Here is a 24,141-nt window from a genome sequence, read left to right on the forward strand (position 1 = left end):
GGAAAGACTGTACTTTCTTTAATTCATAAATTCATCCCACAGACATTAATTAAAGGCCTGCTGAGTGTAAGGCACTGTGCTCAAACCTGAGCAGTTACAGAGTGAGTGCCACCCTTGGATACTTCCTTAGGAGTCTCCACCCACCAAGAGGCCTCCTTGCTTGGCTGCTCCGAAAATGCCTATCACCCCTACTCCGCTGAGCTCTATCGTCGAGCCATAGTTCTTTTCCGGATTTCAAACTATACTTAAGAAGATTATACAGCCTTCTCTCCTCCAAGGCTCAGAGCTGCTCAGGACAGGGTCCACGTTCCGTTCACGTAACCGACCTCTCGGGCCTGGCTGCTCCCACCTCTCTCCAGAGCAGCCCTCACCGTGGTCAAAAGACAGGTTGGATCCTCGTCTAAAAGCTCAGCTGTGCTTTAATGCTTATTGAGCACTCTACTCTTTCTTGAACTCAGTTGCACCAAAGAATTCAGTGAAGCTCTGTCCCAAGCCCTCTGCGGTTCTCGTTTGCCCGCCTCCTCAGGGGGCTTCCCTCCTCCTCAGTGCTCCTGACTTGAGTTCCGATCTACAAGCCAACCAGTCCCTTCCCCTGAGCCGCAGGCCTGTCGAATCCCGAGTGTCTACTTGAAACCTCTAGCTGGGCATCTCAGAAGGGATCTTTGAAATCACCGAAACTCAGTCTAGGGGCTTTCTCCCCAGGCAGGGTCTTCCTCCAGTACACCTGGCTTCGAACAAGGTCACCATGGGTCCAGGTATATGCATCGCAAATCCGGGCATGTTCCTTAACATCCCGTTCTCCCCAAGCCCCCCCAGTCCAACCCACTACCAAATCCTGCAGCCCTACTACTTCCTCAACGCCTCCTGAATGCTTCCACTTCTCTTCCATCTCCTTTGCTAAGACACGAAACCAAGCTGTTATTTATTTGAGCCACTACATTAAACCTGTAGTCTCTCCACCGTTCCTGTCATTTCCAAATCCACAGCCTGCGCCGAAGTCAGAGTATTTGTTTCTCTGTTTTATTTTAAAATTAATTATTATTATTTTTGAGAGAGAGAGAGAGGGAGGGAGGGAGGGAGGGAGGGGGAGAGGGAGAGGGAACCCGGGAGCAGGGGAAGGGCAGAGAGAGACGGAAACAGAATCTGAAGCAGGCTCCAGGCTGTCAGCACAGAGCCCAACGCAGGGCTCGAACTCGTGAACCATGAGATCGTGACCTGAGCCAAAGTCAGGTGCTTAACCAACGGAGCCACCCAGGCACCCCTGAGAGTATGTGTTTCTTAACTGCACAAATCTGATGGCAATGCCTCTTCATAAACCCATCAATGACCCGTTAGGGCTCTTGGAATAAAGCCCCCAGCCCCAGCAGGTCTCAAAAGGTTCTTGTAAATCTAGCCAACTGGAAGCTGGCTTCAGTTTTCTGAAAGCCCCAAGCTCTACATAATTCTGGGCCTTCACTCTTGCTCCTTCTACCTGGGACACAATTCCTTGCTCTCCACTCTCTTTATCCAATTAATCAGTACTGAGATCTCTAACATTAGTACTTCTTCAAGGAGGTCTTCCCTGACCCCAGTCTAGGGATGCTCTCCTTATCCCATGCTTTCATCGCTTATAATGGTTTCTAATAATATGCTAATTCATGTAATTATTTGATTAATGTACATCTTCCAGAACAGATCAGAAAGTCCCTCCGAGAGGTACCTTGTCTCTTTCGGTCATTTTATCCCCCAGGATGCATCACGGAATAGCGAATGAATAAAGGAAGCGAATGGCAAGTTCTGTGGCCCACTTCGAGCTCATCGTCACAGATATTTGTCAACTGGAGCTTTTAACAACAGAAGAGCCAGTGACATGCCTCGGGAACCACAACGCAAAGTAAACCGTGATCACTGTTGTAAGATACAAAGCACTGGAAAACCAGAGGAAGGAAAAAGTGCTCTGTAAATGGGCAGAAGGCTTCACGGAGGAAGGACCATGGAAAACTGGTCTAGAGGAATGGGTGGATGTAAACACGAAAGGGTGTATAAACTAGTACCCCGTATAGTCTCGACAACTCTGACACTTAGCAGCCACCGGTTTCCAGTACCAATGGCCCATAGGAATTAACACGATAGGAAGTTTTCAAAAAATAATTCCTCTGCTCAAAAGGTGTTTCCATATGAAACATTTCTCCAGTCCTTAAATTTAGGATAATTATCAACAGGGCTCTCACTTTAGTTCTTCTGAAGGAGGGAAATTTGAGATTTGTCCTATAACAAAGAAAGCTTATAATTTACCACCATACGAAGAAAACCTGCAAAGTAAGTGTGCATTCTGGAAAACCTACCATTGCTGTGAGGCCAAGAGTGCACAGTGGCACTTCTCACCAGCGCTTCGTCTACTTTTCCACCCGTGGGATTGTCCACATACTGTCGGCCCTGCTCCAAGGCATTAAAGCATTCCGTCCAATAATCATTATTATCTGCCTGCACCCGGTCGTAACTCCAGCTCACACAGGGAAGAGTCTGGCGACTGTTGGAGGAAATGTAGTCCAAGAAACTCAGTGAAGCAAAAGGTTGTGTATGCTGATTCTGGAGGAGGAGGAGGAGGCTTATAGGTGGCTCCTGGGACTTTCTGGCTCCCTCCACCTGAGGAAGGAAGGTAGTCTGACACATCATTAAGCGCCTCTCCGCGGCCTGACCAATATCAGAGTTCTTCCCAAAGATATCCAACTCATCTTCCAGGAAGAGTCCCGAATTGTAGCCAAGTTTGCGATTCATAATCGCACTAAACCCACAGGTACAGCGATACTGGTCCTCGTTGGAAGAATCGGGGATGTAAAGCCCAACATCTGCCCCTTTGATGTTCATGTTGCAGGCACAGATGCAACAGCTGTCAAAGTTTCTGTCTTTAAAAATATTCATCACGGAATCTGAGAGGATCAGGGTGACGTAGAGACTGTGGGCTTCGGGAATAGGCTGCATGGTGGCAGGCTCCACAGAGTTAAGGGGCCGCGTGGTAGAGGGAGTAGAGGCAGGTGAGCCCTGATCGGTGCTGTCGTATTTAACTGACCCTTGACCACTGGCGGTGCCCCCTCCTCTGGGAGTTCTTGGGGTCCTGGGGGTTCGTGGTGTGGGGACAGAGAAGCGAGGGGTTGCTGGAGATGGCAAAACTCCTGCCCCGCTGTTGCTGGCTGGGGCAGCGCTGTTCAACGTCACCGGCGTGTTCATCTGGGGCGTATTCAGGTAGTCTGGGTCTGCTAGGCTCCCGACACTAGGCACGTTGCTGCAACAGAGAATGCCGAGTGAGAACGCGCGCTCGTCACAGACTGCCAGGGTTCTCACGGTCACCCCGCCCACACACCGCAGCCTTCACGCATGCCATCCCTGGGTATATTCCAGTGTTTCTTAAAAAAAAAAATAAAAGCACTCAAAAAAGCCAGTGAAGTGGATGGGAAAGCAAGCAGCAAGGCATGAAGAGCAATACACCACAGCATCTTCCTTCTGCTTATTCCACATCTGCGCAATCTTCATGTTATTCTTTCAAAGGAACTTCACTGATTTTAGAAGAAAACGTGGTGCTGAGTCTGGTCAAGGTAGTTTTGAAAAACCGTAACTACTACGTGAAACTGTAACACATGAGTTCAGATGCTAAATCAGCTAGAAGGCCATAGGATAAAATCTGGATCTAACTGGCAATTACATTTTTGTCATTTATTGAAATCGAAAGTCTGCCACCGTACTTGCTCTCTAAGGTGATGATCCATATATGATTCTAAGCCAGACACACATGAAAATGTACTATTCTTCTATTTTCAAAATACAGGCCTATCTAGGCCTGTGTTTTTATAATAATGAGTCACCATGAGGGAATCCAGTTGTAGGAAAGCCACTGGCCAGTGCTACACTACAATTAATACAAATATCACGTGTGTAGCTAGGAGGCCTTAGTACTCATTAGATGAGTTACAAGCACACATCCTATATTGCAGCTTCCACACTTCTAGATTCCTGTGGAGTGGCAGGCAATTTTAGTTCATTTTTAATTTTTCAATATGCTATGCGTTACTGGTAGCACAATTTGTTTCAGTTCCCAGAGACTGATAGCACTGTGTTACCTATTTTTCCATAAGCAATGACTTCTTCTTGGAATAGCCACACAGAGCACAAAACAGTGCCTGCAATGTTCTGCTGTTTTTTTATTGCAAAAAAGTTTTCTGATATACACTCTTAGATGTACATGTAAAACAGCACGAGACCATTCTGTCCAATTAGAAGGTATCAAAAGAACACAGATTTCATTTGATACTTATTATTCTTTTGAAATCTATTAATACTGAGCTTAAACTAATGTTCTTCCAATAAACTACATATTCATTCACTTACAATTTGAAAGAAGAATGTCACAAAGCAATGGCTCTTCAAATAAATTCTTGTGATTTTTAATTAGCTATGCCTCAACTACCAGCCTAAAAAAATCTACATCAAGCACTATAAGGAAATTGTAAATCTGAGGCACAGTGGTATCTCTGAGAACAGATAAAAAATGACCCAGAAACCTTGATTAGCAATCACTGCTATCTCAGAGACCAAAATAATAAGTGCGTAATAAAGATCTTTACCCTTATTGGACTCCTTTCACATCTTCCTGTTTGACAAAACCCTATGAATTACTATGCAGTTCAGATCAGAAAAGGAACTATGGCTCCTAACGGAAAACCCAAATAATGGAATTGCTCCCTAGGTAGTAAGAATGGTTTAGCTTGCACAGTAACCTGATTTTTCCCCAATCGATAAAAATGAGTTGAGGACCAACACTATGCTAGATGCCAGGTATTCAACAGTAAAAAGGCAGAAGAAAAGTCAGCTCACAGCCAGTAAGACAGGCGTCAAGCAAGGAAGCACCAGCGTGCTGAGTGTGGCAAAGGGGTGGCCAGGGTGAGGGAGGCCCCAGCAGAAGGAATTCACACAGTCTAGAACTTTGCTGGCCAATAAGGCTGCCGCTAGCCCTACGTGCTAAAGTTTAAGTCAACTTAGATAAAACCAAAAGTTCAGTCTTGGTCTCAACTGGCCACATGTCAAGAGGCATACAGCTACGACACCGGGGCAGGGGCGGCCATACTGGAAGGTGTGCCGACACTTCATCGAACGAAGTTCCTAACAGTGCCAGCTAAGGATACCAAGGATCTTTGGGATGGCTACTGACAGACTGAACAGAATAACCAGTGATCTAAATCACTTATTTTTTAACCGACCACACAGCAACGGGTTGCGTTTCACGTTTTTGAGGAGCCTCTGTGTGTAGGAGATTAAACTGTCCACCGGGTCCCTGGAGCTGCTGCACTGCTGAGAAGGGCATGGCAACGTGTACGGGCCAGTGGGCCCCACTGTACTGCACCAGGCCCTATTTAAATAAGACCGAGTCCAGCCAGAGCACGGCAGCAGGAGACCAGCCAGGGGGCTCACCACCAGGGGCCTTTCGAGCACACTCTTTCACACTGCTGGTGAGTCGTCATTGCCACAATACTTCCCCAACCATTAGTTGCCGGAGCCTTTCGAAAATCTTGTGTGGGAAGGAGGGCGGGATTATACCATTTTAAAGAAGGGGAGACTCCGATCAGATGGTCATTTAAGGTCACAGACAGGAGGAAACAAAAAAGGGAGGAGCAGGAATGGAGTCCTATGTCAGCACAGCGGTACCTTCCCAAGTCTGGGTTCTTTTATCCCACACCTGCATCGCGGTTTTTCAGTCCCCTACTCACTTCACATACGTGAGCATAAAGCCCGTTTGGGACACTAACGTTGGTTTCATCAAGATGGTTTTATCTGATGTCACAAATGCAGCCCACAGACTGGATCTGGAATTTGTCTTCTTGTCTTACTGGTTCCTAAAATGTAACTCTGGACTAATTAGCAACGTTTGTAAAAAGGAAATGTATATAAACCTGCAGATCTCCAGGCTCCCACATCCTTGTGTGAACTATGTGCTGTCGCCGCACGGCAAACAGTCACTTCCAAAGAGGCCTTCTCTCAGTGGGTCCATCACGGACCCTGCCCGTCCCTGCCATCCCGCTGGGGGACACTGACCATTGGTGCTGTCAAGTCGTTTGCTTTCCCCAGTCCACGTTGTCCGTACATTGCTTGCCTGGTCCTGACAGAAATTTGAGTTTGTGGCCTTCTATTTTATAGCATGTATTTTATTAAGAAATTATGAATCATAGGGGAAACGGACTCTGCGTTGCTGATGTAAGTACTGTTTTTTGACAGAGTGGAAAGTGCCCAAGCTACCGTAAACCCAGCCTCTTCCTTCCTCTTCTCCTACCACCTCTGTTGCTGCTTTCTTATGATGTGGGGTCAGCATCAGAGAAAGTCTCCATGTTATCACTTCATTTTAAAGTGCCTTCAGTTAACACACTTGGAGTCATCAGTCACAAACCAAGTACTTACCAATACTACCCCCAAAATGGTAGTATTTTTAAGTAAGTAATATATCCTAAGCTCCAGTCTAGTGTTTGATTCGTGGTAGACAGTGATTTGATATGGAATGAGCACGAACACCGTGGTTCTCTATACAAATAACCTCAATTTATCTGTGTACGTGAAATTTGGTTCAGAAGACATGTACACTTTCGATACAAAATAATGTGCGCAAAAACACGAATGGCCAAGAAAGGAAAGTTTTAAATGGTATGTGATGTCATCATTGTAGATACATATTTAGTTAAGCTCAAAACCCATTCACATGGCCAGTAGCTCGATGCAGATCCCGGCACGTACTTGTAACCGTCTCTACTGAAAATGGCTGCAGGCGGCATGGGCAGCTGTTCAATTTTAGGAGGCACCGCCCACGAAGGCCGAAACAGACAGGCATCAGGTATCTTCAGAGGTAGCAGGCACTGGCTCGGCAACATCTTCAGTGGAGCAAACATGGAGGAACCCACGAAAGGTTGAAAAGTTGGAACTTTGTGCACGTATGAAAAGTCCTGTGACAACAAGAGGGGGCCAGTGATAATGTCGGTGAATGACTCAGGACACCACAACAGCAACAACAATCCCTGGAATTCAGCATTTCTCTCATTTCGTCAGCAGAACATGCTAATGCCAAAATTGTAAGTTGATCAAGACACTATAATTTATATACAAAACAATGTACCTCACGATCCACTGCGAGGATTCTTAGGAACTTAGGTATGTATGGCATATAGATAATACTATCTTGAAGATGCATATGAATCTGCTTAAAAACTGCCCTGCCCTGCCCTGCCCTGGTAAGATTAATATACTGGCAATTACCTTTACTTCCTCTGGCTTGGGACTTCCTAATCCATCTTCTACTTCCATTTTGAATTCAGTGAGCTGTGTTGAAACCATACTGACCATAGGGCTCTCCATCATGCCTAATGCTGTCACTGTCTCTGAACTGATTCCATCTTTATAATTCATCACAGGAGAAAATGCAGGGTGCTGTTCCAAAGAAGGAGGGGTGGGAAACATCCTTTGCAAGTCTGCAACTGCTAAGGAAGGGAGGGAGGGAGGGAGGGATAAAGAGAGAGAGAGAGAGAGAGAAAAGAAAAAACAGTAATATTTTAACAGGCAGGACTTCTAAAACATCCCAGTTCATAGGCAGGCGCCCTACTTGCATCAGAAATAATGCTAACTGAATGGTTGTATCAGTTACACCATAGAATATTAGTAATGGAAGTTTCTAAGAATAAGGTCATCACCAGAAAACTATCCTTTCTGGAACTTTACCACTATCCCCCTGATGCTTTATGATTTGATTTCACATTAATTAAGTGGACAAAGTCTACATAACATACATTTTTCTTCTAACAAATGATTGCCTGAAAAGCATAAGGAAAGGAGATAAGTAGAAGCTGAAAGAAATCTGACGGAATAACTTTATTAAAAGTTCTATCTCTGCTTACGAATATGTATGAAATATTTCAGAATTATATAAAAATGTCATCTAGGAAATTTTACATGGAAAATCCATCAGGCACTTATACTACAAAAAATAAAAATTTAGAGCTGGAAGGGTGGTTTAGATGTAGTAATTACTTAGCTAGTTTGAAAAATCCACCACACTCACTGCTCTTTGGGGAAATGGTTCCACGATCTCTTTCCATATTGACATTAAAATGAAACTTCACAGTTAGGTTTAATAATCCTACTTAGACTCAAAAGATTTATTAAAAATCAACTGGTTAAAAAAAGGATATTTTAAGAAATACTTAGAGAACAGTGACTCTCAATCCTTTTTTTAAAAAGCATTTTCATATACCTGAGGTTGGCCACCATCATGAACAGTGGCTCATTAAGGCAATGACTGACTCTTCAAAGCTGAGGCGAATATAATGCAATGCCAGTTGTGGTTGTGAAATTTGGCCACTAGGGGGTGTCCTGTACAGCAAATTTATTTACAAATTTGGAGCCATGAATTTAAATCACGGTTTTGGAAAGCTATCTGATGTCCCAATTTCCCATCACATTGCTCTTTCTAGCAACGTCAACATTTACAAGACTTTTTAAAAAACTTTTTAAGTTTATTTATTTATTGAGAGAGAGAGAGAGAGAGAGAGAGAGAGAGAGAGACAGAGAAAGCAGGGGAGGTACAGAGAGAAAAAGAGAGAGAGAATCTCAAGCAGGCGCCACACTGTCAAGGGCAGAGTCTGACGTGGGGCTTGAACTCACGAACTGTGAGATCATGACCTGAGCCGAAACCAAGAGTAGGACGTTTAACCAGCGGAGCCGCCTAGGTGCCCAAGTCGCTTCAACATGTGAAGAGGCAAACGGTAACCACTGAACAGACTAAGAGAGGACTTCTGGAGTAACTACATCGTGCTCTGCCCCGCGCTAGAGAGTCTGAGGCAGAGCTGCATGGCGGCAGCACCGGGAATGCTTCCGCAGTCCAGGCGCTCACAGCTCAGCACTGCTATGGTCAGGTCAGGTCACCTCCGCCCTCAGCGCCTCCGATCCTTCACCTACTTGGCTGGACTAAATGTGTGATTCTCACCAGGCTTGCCGGCTTTCCTCTGTTTGTGGAGGGCGGGGGCGGGGGGGGGGGGAGCCTCTGCCATGTGGAGGCAGAAGAATGGTGAGAACTTCTGTACCAGATGATCTTTACAATGTTTCCCAGTTAAACAACTATATAATCCTGAGTAAGGCTTTAGGTGCTCCTCTATAAAACAAGGGAAGGAAGAGGCCAACAGACAGGATTTCAGATCCCAACTTTGACTCTCATCATTTATTTCCACTTCTATTTCCTATAATAGGATTCTGTGTAAGATTTCATTATACAAAATGGTACCTGCTGCTGCCAATTAAGAAAAAAAGAGAGAAAAGAGGAAAAACTAATGCCACCCCCCCCCCCCCCAGTAGATCTTCAAGGCACCTTCTTGCTAGGACAGTATTTTACCCTTAAGGAATCTGACAATTCATGGAACTAGGAATACAAGCCAAGCCAGAAAATCCCAGAGAACCAGTGGAGTCTGAGAAGGAAACATGGTCTTCAAATGTAGCAGCCACCAGATCAATAGTTTTCCTTGAAACAAGACTGAAGACTTTAACACTGAGTTAGGTTACACTTGAAGTACATCCATCACCTTTATCTTTTAGTCCCTACTCCTTTTCCCAAGCCAAAGAGCAAACTACTGATCAATTTAAAACAAAATTAATGTTTCTGTATAACATTTTAAACTCTAAGTCTGCTTCACAAAAGTTTCAAACTCCTACTATAGATCTTAATCACCAAGTAAATATTTGGAAAATAAACTGTACAAATTCTCTTTGTGTTAAAATGACAACAAACTTAAAGCCTTTCCTTCACATACAGGTGTTCTGGCTATGCATGAAATTTTACCAAGAATTATTTTATTAAATTAGTGTCTAAATTTTCTCTAAGAAATGTACTAAAGGCGTTTCCCACTTGGGGATCCTCAAATTCTTTGATGCTACCTAACAAAGCTGCATATGTCAATTTTCAACACCTCAGGAACCGTGACATTTTTTATCAAAAGTAAAAAAAGAACACACACAAGAAAGTATGGAAAATGAGATTCCACTTGCCAGAGATTCACTTTAAAAAGTGGCCTTCAGCATTCTTATTATCAAATCTGTATTTTTTTAAGATTTTATTTTTAAGTAATCTCTACACCCAACATGGGAGTCTCAACTCACAACCCTGAGATCAAGAGTCACACACTCCAGGGGCACCTGGGTGGCTCAGTCAGACGAGCGTCTGACTTCGGCTCAGGTCATGATCTCACGGTTTGTGGGTTCGAGTCCCGCGTCGGGCTCTGTGCTCACAGCTCGGAGCCTGGAGCCTGCTTCGGATTCTGTGTTTCATTCTCTCTCTGCTTCTCCCCCACTTGTGCTCTCTCTCGAAAATAAATAAATGTAAAAAAAAAAATTTAAAAAGAGTCACACACTCCACTGACTGAGCAAGCCAGGAGCCCCATTGTCAGATATTCTTAAGGAAGACTCATAGCCTCTCTAGCTTCAAGTTCCTCATCTGCCAAATGGTAATCGTATCTACCTTCCTATTTTTTTTGATATACATTAAATAACATAACGTATGCATGGAAGTCAACACTTTGCCACATAACACCGAAACATTCAATAAGTGATGAAGCAAGTAATAATTAGTCCGCCATGCCCATTTTCTTTTGACTGCAAAAAGATGAAAATGCTGTTAAGTTACAAGGAATTTCTGAAAAGATATGACCCTAAACAACGTTTGAGATGAAAAAACAAACTGCACTCGACATGGATGAGACAGAAAGACGACAGAAACCAGAGAAACACTCTGGTCCTCCAAAAAGAAAGGCTCCTCCATGGCTTGCCTCTTGGATTTTCCCTCTAAAAATGTTAAAGCAAGAGCAGGAACAGCTACCAGAATGGACTGGAGATGAGGGGTGTTATTGTATGTATTGGTATAACATTACCTTAACACAGACTTGGTGCTAAACCAAACCTAGTTATTACTGTGTGCTGCTCTCTTCATTATTATGTTATGACATATGCAAATGAGTAACTGTGGACCTATTCCGTCCAAGACCGTATCCACTGCCGCATATGGCTCTAGAGCACGCAAACCAGGTGCTGTCCAAACTGAGACGCGCTGTGCGTATAAAATATACACCAGGTTCTAGAGAGTTAGTTCAAAAAGGGAATGTAAAACACCTCAATATTTTTAATACTGATTACATGTAAAAATGACACTATTTTGGTTACATTAAGTTATATAAACATATTATTTAAATTAATTTTACATGGTTCTTTTTGTGTTCTTTAATGCTACTAGAAAATTTAAAATTGCTATGTGGCTCTCAATTCACACTGTATTTCTATTACATTGGATGGTGCTGCTCTACACACTAAATTTTATAATATGTCTGTCTTCCACCTCCATGTACAATAAAGATGAGGAACTTCTTGCCATGCTATTTCACTGTCATGTTGCGGGAGGAGATATTGCAGATATGTCCATTTCCACACATTTCCTCACACATACTTTGTGCACTTCAAAAGATCCCATTCACTCTTATATAGATGTATTATCCTAATGCTAATATTTTTGCTATATTACAAACTAATTAATTTTTATAACCTGTACTTATTATAAAATTTTGAGTAGCTTCTTTTTGAAACAATTATTTTCTGAATAAAAATGAGAGCGAGAAGAAAGTATACCATATACTTTCCTGAGCAATAACACTTCCTAGCAGAGTGGTTTCTGAATGCAATATTTTGAGTCCAATAATCTTGGACAAGTCATCAGACATTTTAACATTTAACATCGCTACATTGTCACTTAATGTCAAAAAGGGCAGCGGATTAACTGGTCCAAAACAAGGGAAAAAATTCATTCATCTGACCTATTCCATAGGTATCTATCTTAATATTGTTTCTTTTAATCTGTGAATTCCATGTTTGCAAAATTCTGCAGTGCAGAGTAATAAAAAAAGAAAAATGTTTAATTAAAAAAAACTACAGCGACTGGCTGGCTACCATTATTCATTTTCATACATGTCATGCTTGAGAAAGCTTTGCATATTTTAAAAAGCTATGGATCTCCTAAAGCTGTCAAAATCCAATCTCTGTATACTTCACACTTCTACATTTGAGTAAATCAGCACACATTTATAGGTTCATAAAACTTTTTGACTCATCCCTATGACATAGTGGTTTTTCCCCTCAATTTGTTCTCATTACCAGCTGAAGTTAATGAGAAGGTATTAAAGAATGATTTGCAATGGAATTATGTTTCTGCTTCAGAGTATCCACATAAGCTACCCTGGCTTTCTTTTCTCTCGTAGAATAATGTAGTTTCCTAGGGTGAAGAATAATTGGGGGGGGTGGGGTGGGGGAAGAAGTTCCTCCTCTTGTCATCAAACATAATAAAGTAGTTGATCTCAAAAGGAAACACAAAAAGCTCAGTATGAATTAGGAAAAGGACCATAGGAAACAAATGTTCATCATTCTTGTGTAAATTAAATTTACAAAAATTGAAACATCTTACACTCTTATAGTGGAATATCATTCTAAAAATCATTGCGCAGCATTTATTCTACTGGGAAAAAGGCCATTAGAGAAACAAACCTAAAACATGTTTTTCCACATTTTAAACCACAAAAGTTAATTCTTAATTTGAAAACAAAAGCAAAAGGAATTCAAACGAAGATGGTGTCTTAGCTGCCTGCCATTGAAGGCATTCTAACTTGTACAAGTTTTCACTTGCAGTTAATATTCCGTTAAAAGAAAAGAGGCAGGGAGAGGGGAGTCTCAGATAAGGCACCAGTGAGTATGAGAACACCCTGTGTAAGTTGTAAATAGCACGGCAAAGCTCAATTTCCTTTTCTTACTTGGTGGGTACGGAACAGCAGCTCTTCCGTCCTTCCCAAGAGGCCGGTCTTCTGCCCCAACTGCAGGCATTTTGGATGAGCGCAGCGCAGGTGATGCAGCCTAAGGAAAGATTATTTTTATTAAAACAGGGCAACACACGTGTATACAAGTAGAGCCACAACTACTTCTTTTTCTTTTTTTTGCATTTTTTTAAAATGTTTGTTTATTTTTGGGAGACAGAGAGACAGAGTGCAAGTGGGGGAGGGGCAGACAGCAAGGAAGACACAGAACCCGAAGCAGGGTCCAGGCTCCAAGCCGCCAGCACAGAGCCCGACGCAGGGCTCGAACGCCTGAAGTGCGAGATCATGACCTGGGCTGAAGTCAGACGCTCAACCGACTGAACCACCCAGGCGCCCCATTAGTCAACTATTTCTTAACATGTGCCTACTGATATTCTGGAATGAAGGAAAGACGCTTCCTTACACAGGATTTACCAAGCGAACTTCTGGTAATACCAGCAGACAGTGAAGCAAAGGAGAAGGCTACAAGCTTATCAAGAGTGAAAACCAGAGTGACTAAGTCTCTGCACAGATCTTGTAAGGGTAGATTGCACCAGCAGAGCAGAACTTGCAGACCTTAAGCAAATCTTCCTCCCAGGTGATTAGAGAAGTGGTTTCAGGGACACAATAATTAAATTAGGGTGGTGCCTCCAAGTGGTAATTAATTATCAGTCTGGTTTTCCTTCTGTTTGGAAGCAGGCAGTTAAAAGAAGTGACCTCAAGTCCTCCCAAAGTATTACGCTTTCATTTTTCACCACACACACACACACGCACACACACACAAGCGCACACATACACACACACACACACACGAACACGTATCTTCTACTCCTATTCCCACATTTACTATTCTTCATAAAAAATAACCATATCATATAAAATTACTGAAATATGCAGAGGAATTTTGTTATTCAAAAGAAATTAAGTCTTTTAATAGGCAAGATTATCTTTAAGAACTCAAATGAATTGGTGACCAAAGGAAAAAAGATTTTCACAAACAGAAAGCCTTTATGTGTATTTATTCAATGACATAGAGTTGAAGTGTGAAATTAAACTCAAAGACATCTGAGATGAAACGTGGACAACAGCCACATAATGCCAGTTATCAGTAAGACAAATTAGCAAAAACGGTTCTAAGCTGAATGATTCTCTTGATTAAATGCCAGGCTAGAAATCAGAGTGAACAAACATTTCAGAGAAATGAAAATTAGATTAAAAATGGCCAACCCTCCATCACACATTAACGTTCCTAAAACTATATCAAAAAAAAAAAGTAAATGTATCTTCATTTAGTCCAACAGGAATACATGATTTACACAGAGAGTATAAGTGCCGGGGCTCGGACACCAACAGGAATCACTAGGGATGGTGGTGTGAACAGTCCCCAGCTGCTCTGTAATGCTTGCTTTTTCCCTTTTCTTACTTCTTTCTACTTCTCTTTAATTCCTTTTCATACTTCCTCCCCACCATCACTACCGAAGCATCTGACCAAACCCTAAGGATCATCAAAACCAATCCCAGACAATACCCGGCTTTAGGGCGACAGTCACGTTCCAAATGGCTCTCCGATGCCCGGATCTACCACAAGGAAACATGTCATTTCTCGTATTAATGTTTTTCTCCTTGACGTGTCCTTTTCCTTCATGCAGCCACTGCCTGAATTTAGGTCCTTGTGTTTTAATCCAACGAAAGTTACCCAACAGTACCCCTGCTTTCTGTGTAAGAGACTGATGGAAGCCAGCTCAGGTCCACACTCAGCAGCCTTCACAGAGGAATATATTACAGGCCGAGTTCAAAGTCCAAAGCCATAAGGATGGTCAAAAACCTTCTTAACCCTGTCAATCTTTACCCACCAGTCAGAGAGCAGACCAGTGGTCTGTTCTTTATCCCCCCAACCCCAAGCTAGTTCGTTCTTGTTGCTTAATCAAGGCTCATTCCAGGCTCGAACTGATGTCTCTCCCCTCTATCTCAATAACCCTGTCTTTCCACATCTCAAGTCAAATCCATTCTTGGAGGCCATTATGATATCATCTTCTAAGTACTTACATTACTAATAGTGTATAATATCGGTTAATCAGATACATTTTACTTTACAGTGAGAACAGGCTTTAGAATTCTGATTCCTACTTAAAGTTTAAGCCTTAACTTAAACACTGTTTGCCTGTCACTTCGTACTTGAACACCCAGCATCTTTAGACGCAAGTCAATTACTACACTCTCAGTAGTAAGTACGTACACGTGTGTGTGTGTGTGTGTGTGTGTGTGTGTGTGTGTGTATTTTTGAAGTGTATGTTTACATTTATTTACAAGCTATTTCTCCTGAGGTCTGTGAGCATCTCAAGTATAAGGGTGGTAATATTTGTAACCTCGTGTACATGTCACAATGGAACTGACCATCAAGTGATTAACAAATATATGGGAAAAGGGCAGAAGGGAAGGAAGGTAAATAACATAAGTGATAGAAAAATAAGCTTACTTCTCTGAAGAGAGGGCCTATCTTACTCATTTCTAGGCCCCCCAGAAATTATAGGTACTTCTATTTGCCCAAAAGTACAGAGGTGGTTAGGAGGATGAGGACACAAATTTCCTGACTCAGTTCAGCTGTTCACCCAAGAATTTTAAATTTTATCTGTCACTTTAACCACATCATACCTGGTATTATTTAACTTCTTTGTACGTAAATCCTACTTCCCCACTACGGTGTCATAACCTTAAAAAGTATGCATCATACTCGTCTATCTCTCAAAATGTAGACTACTTTCTGACTGATGAGATGAATAAAACGTTATGGGCATTATCTTTAAAATCTGAGCTAAAGGGTCTACATAATACACTTCTACTAGTCTCATGATAGTTAGAAGGATTTAAAAATTAACTGTGAAAGGAGCAGCTGGGTGGCTCAGTCAGCTAAGCATCGACTTCTTGGTTTCGGCTCAGGTTACGATCTCGTGGTTTGTGAGTTCGAGCCCTATGTTGGGTTCCGTGCTGACAGCACAGAGCCTGTTGGGGATTCTCTCCCTCTCTGCCCCTCTCCCACTCGCTTTCTGTTTCTCTCAAAATAAATAAATAAAACCTAAAAGAAAAAAAAGCGCTCAGTCTTTAAAAAAAATGTTTTTAAACTAAATGTGAAGCTTCGGCAGCACATACACTGAATGTGAAAGATTTTAATATTTACAACAGGAATAGCACTAATAATAAAAAAACAAAAAAACCAACCATCAACAAACAGAACCCAAGGCGTGTTAGAGACAACACGAGCCACTTTTAGAATCCTTTCAAGGTATACCAACGTTTCTGAAGAGGATTCTGAACCTGAAACAGGGCCCCCAAATTCAACAGACCAAACAGTAAGGAGGAGCTCCAACAGCGACACACATCCTCCCATTTCGGGAAGTTTCTGCTTGTGGAGCCATGGCAGACTCACCCCAAGTTCGTCGTCATCGGAATTATCAAAGATGTTGTCTAGGTCGTGCAGGGAAGGTGCCAGATCTGTCACCTGGGTAAGGCTACTGGAGCCGGCTCTGCCAGCAGCACTGTCCTGCCGGACATCTGCAGGGAAGGAGGCGAAGACCCAGAATGAACAACTTCACCGAGAGAGGACCGAGGAGAGGACATGGGTCTCAACGAGCAGACCTGCCTGTGAATTTTTTCCCTAGGTTTTCAGTTAAATTTAGAGACAATTATTTCCAAATATGTTTATCAGTTTTGAAAATAACTGAAAAACAAACAGTGAAAAATTCAAGATGAGATCAAATTATTGGTATTACAGTAAAAATATAATTCTAAATTGAGAAGCATCTCCCTTGCATTTTACTTTAGCAACAATCCAAGTGAGGCAAATAATCATTGTACACACCTGTTTTAGTAGCAGAACTGAAAATAGACATGGCATTTTTCCCATCAGGCACCGGCGTGGAATGACCTGGTGTAGTGACATCCTTGGTACCAAATCCATCCTCTGACTGTATAATAAATTCAGCCAAACAAAACACATGAACACCAACCCAAAGTGTGGAATATGAGGGAGAACACAAAGAATTAGAGGGGAGAATGGAACTTGTTATGAGCACAAGTATGATAAACCATGGTCTATGCAACCAAGGGAAATAAAAGATCGGTCCTTTTCCCTGAATTTAAACAGAACCCAAAACTCCCACACTTTCCCTCCAATCCTATGGCATATTCTGAGTCAATCTGGGTTTTATGGCTAATCAGTACTGGTGGCATTTGACTACAGTCCTGCCATGGTGTTAAAAGCTGCCTTTAATAACATTTTAGATGCTGAATTGCGGTTCGAGCTTTCTGGACCCAGACAGATCTCTGTAAAGGAATCCTGGAAGCATTTTCCGGAACGGTACTGGCTTCTTAATTGTCCTATTTCCTCTACTCTCAAGAATACCTCTTTAAATGGCCCAGTATTTTGGAATGCTATAAAATTTAAGGCTAAAGACAGCACACACCCCCAGTACTCGATTTTATGACAATGAAACCAGTAAAAGTAATACCGACATAAGCCAGGAGGTAGTGTTGGTATTAATTCAGACACATATATAAAGCACTTGGTATGGGAGACATACCAAGCACTCAATAAACAATAGACACTGTCATCAGCCTATTTTTTCTTCACATTTTGGGTGTTTTGGAATAATAATTAAAAAGAAGGGAGCAGGGAGCATAGGCCAACCAGAATTAGCGTATGAGAGGAAGCATGCACTGTACAAGCTACAGCCTGGAAAATATGAGGCTTCATTTATGCTCAGCGGACTCTTAAACAAAGGTGAGCCATGACATAAAAAGGAACAATACGCTGTTCAATACAATAGTACCAAGAGCATGAATATGGGGACAGAGCAATCAGGCAAGACTATCTCAAACATTCTGCCTCAGAAGTTTTCCCACACACGTTGTACTGACAGAGATCAAAACCCACACCATGCTGGACACCCTCTATGTTAAATGGTACCTTATTCTTTTTCAGGGAATCTTTCTCTGCCCCTTGTTTGCATTTCTTGTTTGCCGTAAAGATGTATTTTATGTCGCCATCCTCAAAGGTGTATGGATCATTGACTTCTCCCAAACTGTCTCCAGGTTGCTGAGACAGAGGCAATGGGTCAAGGAAGTGGAGTGGCTGCATCTGGGGCTGCTTTTCTTGCCAGATTTTAAACCGTTTGTTAGGTTGTGCTAAGAGTCTAAAAGGGAAAACAAACAATGATTTAAGCAAGCTAAAGTAAAAAGATTGATGTTTAAAAAAAAAGCATTTATGATTTAAAGCATTTGCAAAGCTTAAATGAAACTTAGAAAATTTATCTCTATAAAAGAAGTTCTTTTAGAGAGTACGTTCACAAATAAAACTTAGTAGGTCTTTGTGAGGAGTAGATGCTTTTGTCTCTGATTCCATGGATTCCGGTTAAGAGCACAGATGGGCTTTAAGAACAGACTGTCTAGGTTCAAGTTCAATCTACGCCAGTGACTAACCGCATGACCCTCGCTTCTTTCTCAGCTATGAAATAAAGTAGTAATGTGGTGGTGAAGAGTAACTGAGATGGTCTGTGTAAACTGTGAAGAATAATGGGGCAGCTCAAAAGCACTATAAATAGTATTATTACTAGATGCAGGATACACACTTGAATGCACCCGAAGCCCTCCTTAAAAGTGCCAACATATAAAGGTGGCACTGACCACAATACGGAAAGTCTCACCAAGCTACGTTCTGTGACTAACGAACAGCAGGCCAAAAATATCTCCGTACTAATGCACTAAATGCCATAATGAAACCTTTATATGCCAACATGTTTAAACAACGACACGTGTGTGCATGTGTGTGAAACCTCAAGAAGGACAAAGCACTTGACTTTGAAACACTTTCCAAATGCAGAGTCTCGAATGGTGAAGAAAAGCCTCTTTCATTTGGCTCTGGAGGGACAGAATGGAGACGTGAGGAGGGTAGCCCTGATCCTCGAGACCCTATGCCTCGGTCGGCGGGCGATCGGGTGGGTGGGACAGAGTCTCCTCACCTTTGCAGCGCGGTGCTCTCTGAGTTTACCTCCATTTTGGCATCACACCTCTCGCCCTGGAGCTCTGGAGGCCGGAACTCAGCATCGTCAACGGGCGGGAGACGGTAGCTGTTCCACGACTTGTCTGACGACTCCGGGTTCGAGGGCCTAATCCCACAATATAAGGCTGTCTCGCTGACCTCTGCCATCAGAGGCAGTCTTTGGCCTACGAGGACAGTTCTGTCATCCAGAGTTGACAACTGCTGGAGTTCTAGCCCGTTTCCATAGAGGGCTGGGTTCACAGGGACAGATGGCGGGTCCAAACTCTCCGTTTCCTGACCTCGTGGCTGAGGGCTGAGTGTTGGCGGCAGAGGGGAAATAGGGGAATGAGGTGAATCCATAGGATTCAGATTCATTTGCTTGCTTGTATTTCTGGAAGGCACGGCCATTTGTTTATCATACTTCCTACTGCTAGACACCTCTAGGGAGGAGTCGATCCCTGCCAACACTAGCTTCTGTCCTGGTGTATCTTGCTCCACACAGAACTCGTCAGCCACAGATGGCCTGTGGTGAAATGGTATCAAGGGTCTCTTCTGCAACTTGTCTCCCTTTTCTGGTCTTTCTGTCGTTTTGTGCTTGGAAGCAGGAGGTGGTAAAGATGAAGATGATGACGGTCCTGCACCGAAGCCTGGCTGAGATGCTGCGGGAGGTCGACTGGGTCCTACTGCACAACGTTTTAGAAGTTTATGCCTGAAATGAGAATTAAAATAAGGTTAAGAAACGCACACCTGAGAACAACCGCACTCTTCTGGAAGTATGACATCCCTGCACCATTATGACATTACAAAAGAGATGCCTCTGAGAAGGCTGTACCTTCTAAGCACACACTGGCTGCACTAACACACGGAAAAGGTCTCCAGGCTCATTATTTTTATAATGACAAAAACTGCAACACACTCTGACAGAGAGTAGTGAACCAATCGCATACAATCCAGCAGGTAAGAGACGGACTTAATGTCGCTAGCGCGTACCAAAAGACGGATTTGCAAAATTCCCAAATCTTTCAAATTTGGTAAGGGGCTCAGATAACGTGTTCACACTGCATTTTAAAACCAAGAGTAATGAGATCATTCGCCAAGAAAGAGAGAAAAAAAAGCTTCCAATTTCTATCTTACAACACTCTACTAAGTCCAATATAGAATGGTTTATAACAGCTTGTAGTCTTGTCAACCGGGAACAAAATAATTATGCGATTTTCCCCCAAAGTGTGAAACCAAGGGTCGATCCTACAAATATTTAATAGAATAAGCAGACTACAAACCTTATATGCCACTATTATTGGAAAAAAGAAGGAAGGAAAGACAACTTTGGATCTTATAGACTCACAAACTTAGAAGTAAGAAGAGGGGGAGGGAATACTAAAAGCACACATGTACACAAATGCACCTGTACTAAGCAGGATGGCAAGTCTGCTCATACCCTAACACACTTCTTGGTAAGCACAGGTGTGAGATATTGCTCAGTAAGGGCCCACGAGACGATGCCAAGGTTTAATCTGTGCAACAAAGTTATATAGCAGGTCAGCCAGTTCCTCCCAATATATAAATCAACCCAGGGAAACATGTAAGCTCTCCTGCCGGTGTAGCAGTAACTCTCTGAGGCCGCTAGGGTGGCATTAAATTACTGCTGCATTGCACTAAATGATGCCCTAGTGGGCAGTAAAACGGATTTGTGTGGCATAATGGGATGGTTTAGTGGGACAGCAGGATGGCCACCCTGCCCCATAAGGCCATTAAACAGTGTGAGGAGTGGACCATTCCATAATGGGTTTGGTAATCCTGCAGTAGATAATCCAAAAAGACTCTTGCTAAAGTCCTTGCTACTCAAAAAAAAAAAAAAAAAAAAAAAAATTCTGACTTTGAAGAAGGTTGTTTAAGCATAAGGCTATTGTCAATAAGGTAAAAATTGTGCTTTAAATCTGCAGGGCACCATACCACAGTAAGAGGTGAATGTCTCATCTGAAAAATATCTCAATCAAATCTTCTAGGGGTGCTTATTTTAAAACCTAAGCTCTAAAAGTCTTTTACATAAAACCTTTTCATTTAGACTTTCTCAGAGCATTTAACCACACCAATCCTTTGATAGATATTTTATGATAGCCTCTTCAAAGTAAGGACTTTTTGCAAACTAGATAATCTCATATAAAGTCATTTTTTTTTTCAATTGTACTTAACGACTCAGCTACATTGTGAAATGGTTACAATTAGGGACACATCAGTAAGTAACAGACTATCACTGCAAATCTCTGAACAGGTAAAAGGCCTCCATGGAGCAGGCAGGCAGATCAGGCTCAGAAAGCTAACTATATGGGTGGTCCATTGGTGGGGAGAAACCAGAAGCAGGGCCAAACATTGTAGAAACACACACAGTGGCTAGAAGAATGGGGAAAATAGAATTACTATCATAGATATTTCAAAGGAAGTCATTGTGAAATACAAGGATAAAAATCATCTATAAAACGGAAGAAAAATATATAAATGATAATGTCTCTAGGCTGAGAAGGGAAAATGGTGACTTAAAAAAATGTGCCTGATCTGTGAGAAAAGAGACTTGTCAATATCAAGGGTATTTCTCAAAGGTACCCCCGTAATTATAAGACTAAAGCATATATGGGAAGTCACGTCTAGAGATAAATATTTGGGACTCAACAGAATCAAATGCATAACTACAAAACAGACCTGAAGGTAAAGATCTGGTGAAGAAAAAAAAGGATTAACTTCAGGGGACAAAAGAAAACGTGTTATTTATTTACACTTCAGGTAAAAAGAACTTGAGGTACCAAATAAAAATGTCACAGAAATCAGTAAAAAGGTGAAAAATCTAGATTAAGACCAAAAACAAGACGAAGGCACAAGCAAAGTTAAATACACTAACATTTTTATCCTAGGTGCTTTCTAAAGGTGGCCTATAACTTGGCTGTAGGCGGTTCAGAAATCCATGTTAATAGGAAAATACTTTTTGTCACACAATTTACAATGGCCAAGAAACAGAAGTAAAACAGAGATTCAGCTGACATACCACACCTACCCTGAGATCAGAGAGAGATTCTCACATGCTCAGAGAGGAGCAACTTCTTCAAAAACATCCTCTTTGAAAAAATCAATAGTGAGTTTTATTAGGCTGATACTTACAATGTTTCTCAAAGGAAAAAAAAAAAGGCTGACTAGTAAGGCAGAGCTTGACAAAGAGAATCAACAATAAGGGCAGGGGAGGACAGGAAGGTGGTGTCAAAACTGTTGTTTAAGTGTGTATACACGCGCGCGTGTGCATGCGTGCACACACACACACACACACACACACACAGTTTGCATATATTCTCAGGGGTCATTTGACTGCCTCCTTACTCAGAAGCCAACTTATTTATGCCACATTAAGAACCCCTATCTAAACTAGGGAAATGAATGGCCTTTTTCTTAATATGCATGATCTCCACTGAACTTTTTCTAAGTGCTAAGCAGTATCCCATGTGAAAATACACAGTTTGGAAGCAAAGCTACTCTTAGTTGCTCATTAAGTGAATAATCACCATCACATGTTCAACAGTCAGCTGAGCTGGAGGTAAGGCTGACACACACTTAAGAAATCCAAGAACCTTGGGGTGCCAGGTGCCTCAGTCGGTTAAGCAACCAGCTCTTAATTTTGGCTCAGGTCATGATCCCAGGGTTGTGGGATTGAGCCCTGCGTTGGGCTCAGTGCTGAGTATGGAGCCTGCTTAAGATTCATATCCTCTCTCTCTCTCTCTCTCTTTCTCCCCCCCCCCCTTTGCCACTTGTACGCTCTCATTTTTTCTCTCTCGAAATAAATTAAGAAAGAAAAGAAAAGAAGAGAAAAGAAAAGAAACCTAAGAACCCTCATGAGTGCCCAGGACAATAGGACTCCACTACCACAAGGAGTGATAAGTCAAGGTAATGCCCATGAGAGCAAAAATTTTCTACAGAGATCAACTCAGGGTTCTATTCAAATATCTAAATGAATGAACAAGAATTTTAGCCATTGGCAGATGTTGTTACCAAATACCTGCCTCAAGCATCAAAACACACCAGCAGTACCAACAACAAAACAAATTATCTGTGGAAGGCCTGTTTAATCCAAATCCTATAAATTCTAGCCAACTTATTTAATATTTATCTCTACTTTAAAATTAAGAATTATGAAATAAACTCATTTAAAGGGGAAGAGACTGTCTTATCAAACTGATGCCTTTAGTTTTGAGGTAGCTACTGTGAAGAAACTTGTGGGAACAACTGGATCACAGGGCCAGTCATCTAACAAAGCTCTTTTTGAGGCCTGACAATAAAACCGTACCATCTGCATAGAAGAAAAGACTTATCTTTTTCTTCTCTACTGGAGGAGGAAGAAGGCTGAACAGAAAAGACAAAACAAAATGATGGGGAAGAAGCGGTCTGAGAGTCCAGGAGACACAGCCAACAAAAGGTGCCACCATCCGATCCGACCCCCGTTCTGCCTCGTCCACCACCTACCTAGAGCAAGAACAGCTGACTCTTTGGGTTGGATCCACAAAATCCCAAGTAGCAGGATTATTAGCAGGCTCTTCTTCAAGAGTTGGAGTCGACATTTGGCTCCTCCTACATAAGGTTAAAAAGGTGAGTTGTGTCAACATGAGATAATATTCGTACCTCTGGGAGAAAAATGTTTAAAAGACCCAAATACATTACACATAGTAATGTTAGCTAGCTGAGAGATGGCTCAAAGCGACCCAAGGCTAGGATGTGTGTTGGGGTGGGGGGGGGAACCAACTTGTTCTTTGCACTAGAAGAAGCAGGATTCAAAATACTTCTGTTTAAGAATAAAGTACATTTGAACACGGGTGACACACAGAGCAATTAAAACACTACCTGGCACTATGGGCCGTTGCTTTAAAAAGCCACCTAAATTTTGTAGAAATAACCAAAATTTTTAAAATTATCTTTTCGCAGCATCTGTGAATTACATGCCCTGGGACAGACTATTTAAATCATTCTTAAAACTCCTATATTTACTAGCATTTAAGGGCAGCACTTTACACTTGTAATGCGAATTAAAGACAAGAAAAAAATGACCTCTTACATGTCACTGGTAATTGGTAGCAAAAAGCAGTGTCTGTTATTACACAGTGACAAGAAAACACCGGGCAGTATTTTTGTATTGCTGATTCTGCCACAGCTGATATTGCAAAGTGCTTGGATGACGGCTCTGGAGGGACTTCT

At 42.1% G+C, this 24,141-nt stretch overlaps 1 protein-coding gene across 2 annotated transcripts in view; it reads right to left on the minus strand.

Moving 5' to 3' along the window:
* MED13L (mediator complex subunit 13L) overlaps positions 1–24,141 on the minus strand; it is a 301,950-nt gene that overhangs the window by 25,631 nt on the left and 252,178 nt on the right. Inside the window, exons 9-17 of one of the 2 annotated variants that reach the window (XM_027044335.2) lie at positions 23,416–23,520; positions 18,896–19,624; positions 17,845–18,070; positions 16,738–16,843; positions 16,306–16,430; positions 12,843–12,942; positions 7,270–7,487; positions 6,754–6,959; positions 2,325–3,262 (exon numbers count right to left, since the gene is read on the minus strand). In XM_027044335.2, the coding sequence (XP_026900136.2) occupies positions 2,325–3,262; positions 6,754–6,959; positions 7,270–7,487; positions 12,843–12,942; positions 16,306–16,430; positions 16,738–16,843; positions 17,845–18,070; positions 18,896–19,624; positions 23,416–23,520 (2,753 nt within the window). Of the gene's footprint in view, positions 1–2,324; positions 3,263–6,753; positions 6,960–7,269; positions 7,491–12,842; positions 12,943–16,305; positions 16,431–16,737; positions 16,844–17,844; positions 18,071–18,895; positions 19,625–23,415; positions 23,521–24,141 lie in introns of both variants that reach the window. The other variant, XM_027044334.2, reaches the window with a different exon arrangement.

This window comes from Acinonyx jubatus, chromosome D3 (assembly GCF_027475565.1).
Source record: "Acinonyx jubatus isolate Ajub_Pintada_27869175 chromosome D3, VMU_Ajub_asm_v1.0, whole genome shotgun sequence".
Classification (NCBI taxonomy): Eukaryota; Metazoa; Chordata; class Mammalia; order Carnivora; family Felidae; genus Acinonyx; species Acinonyx jubatus.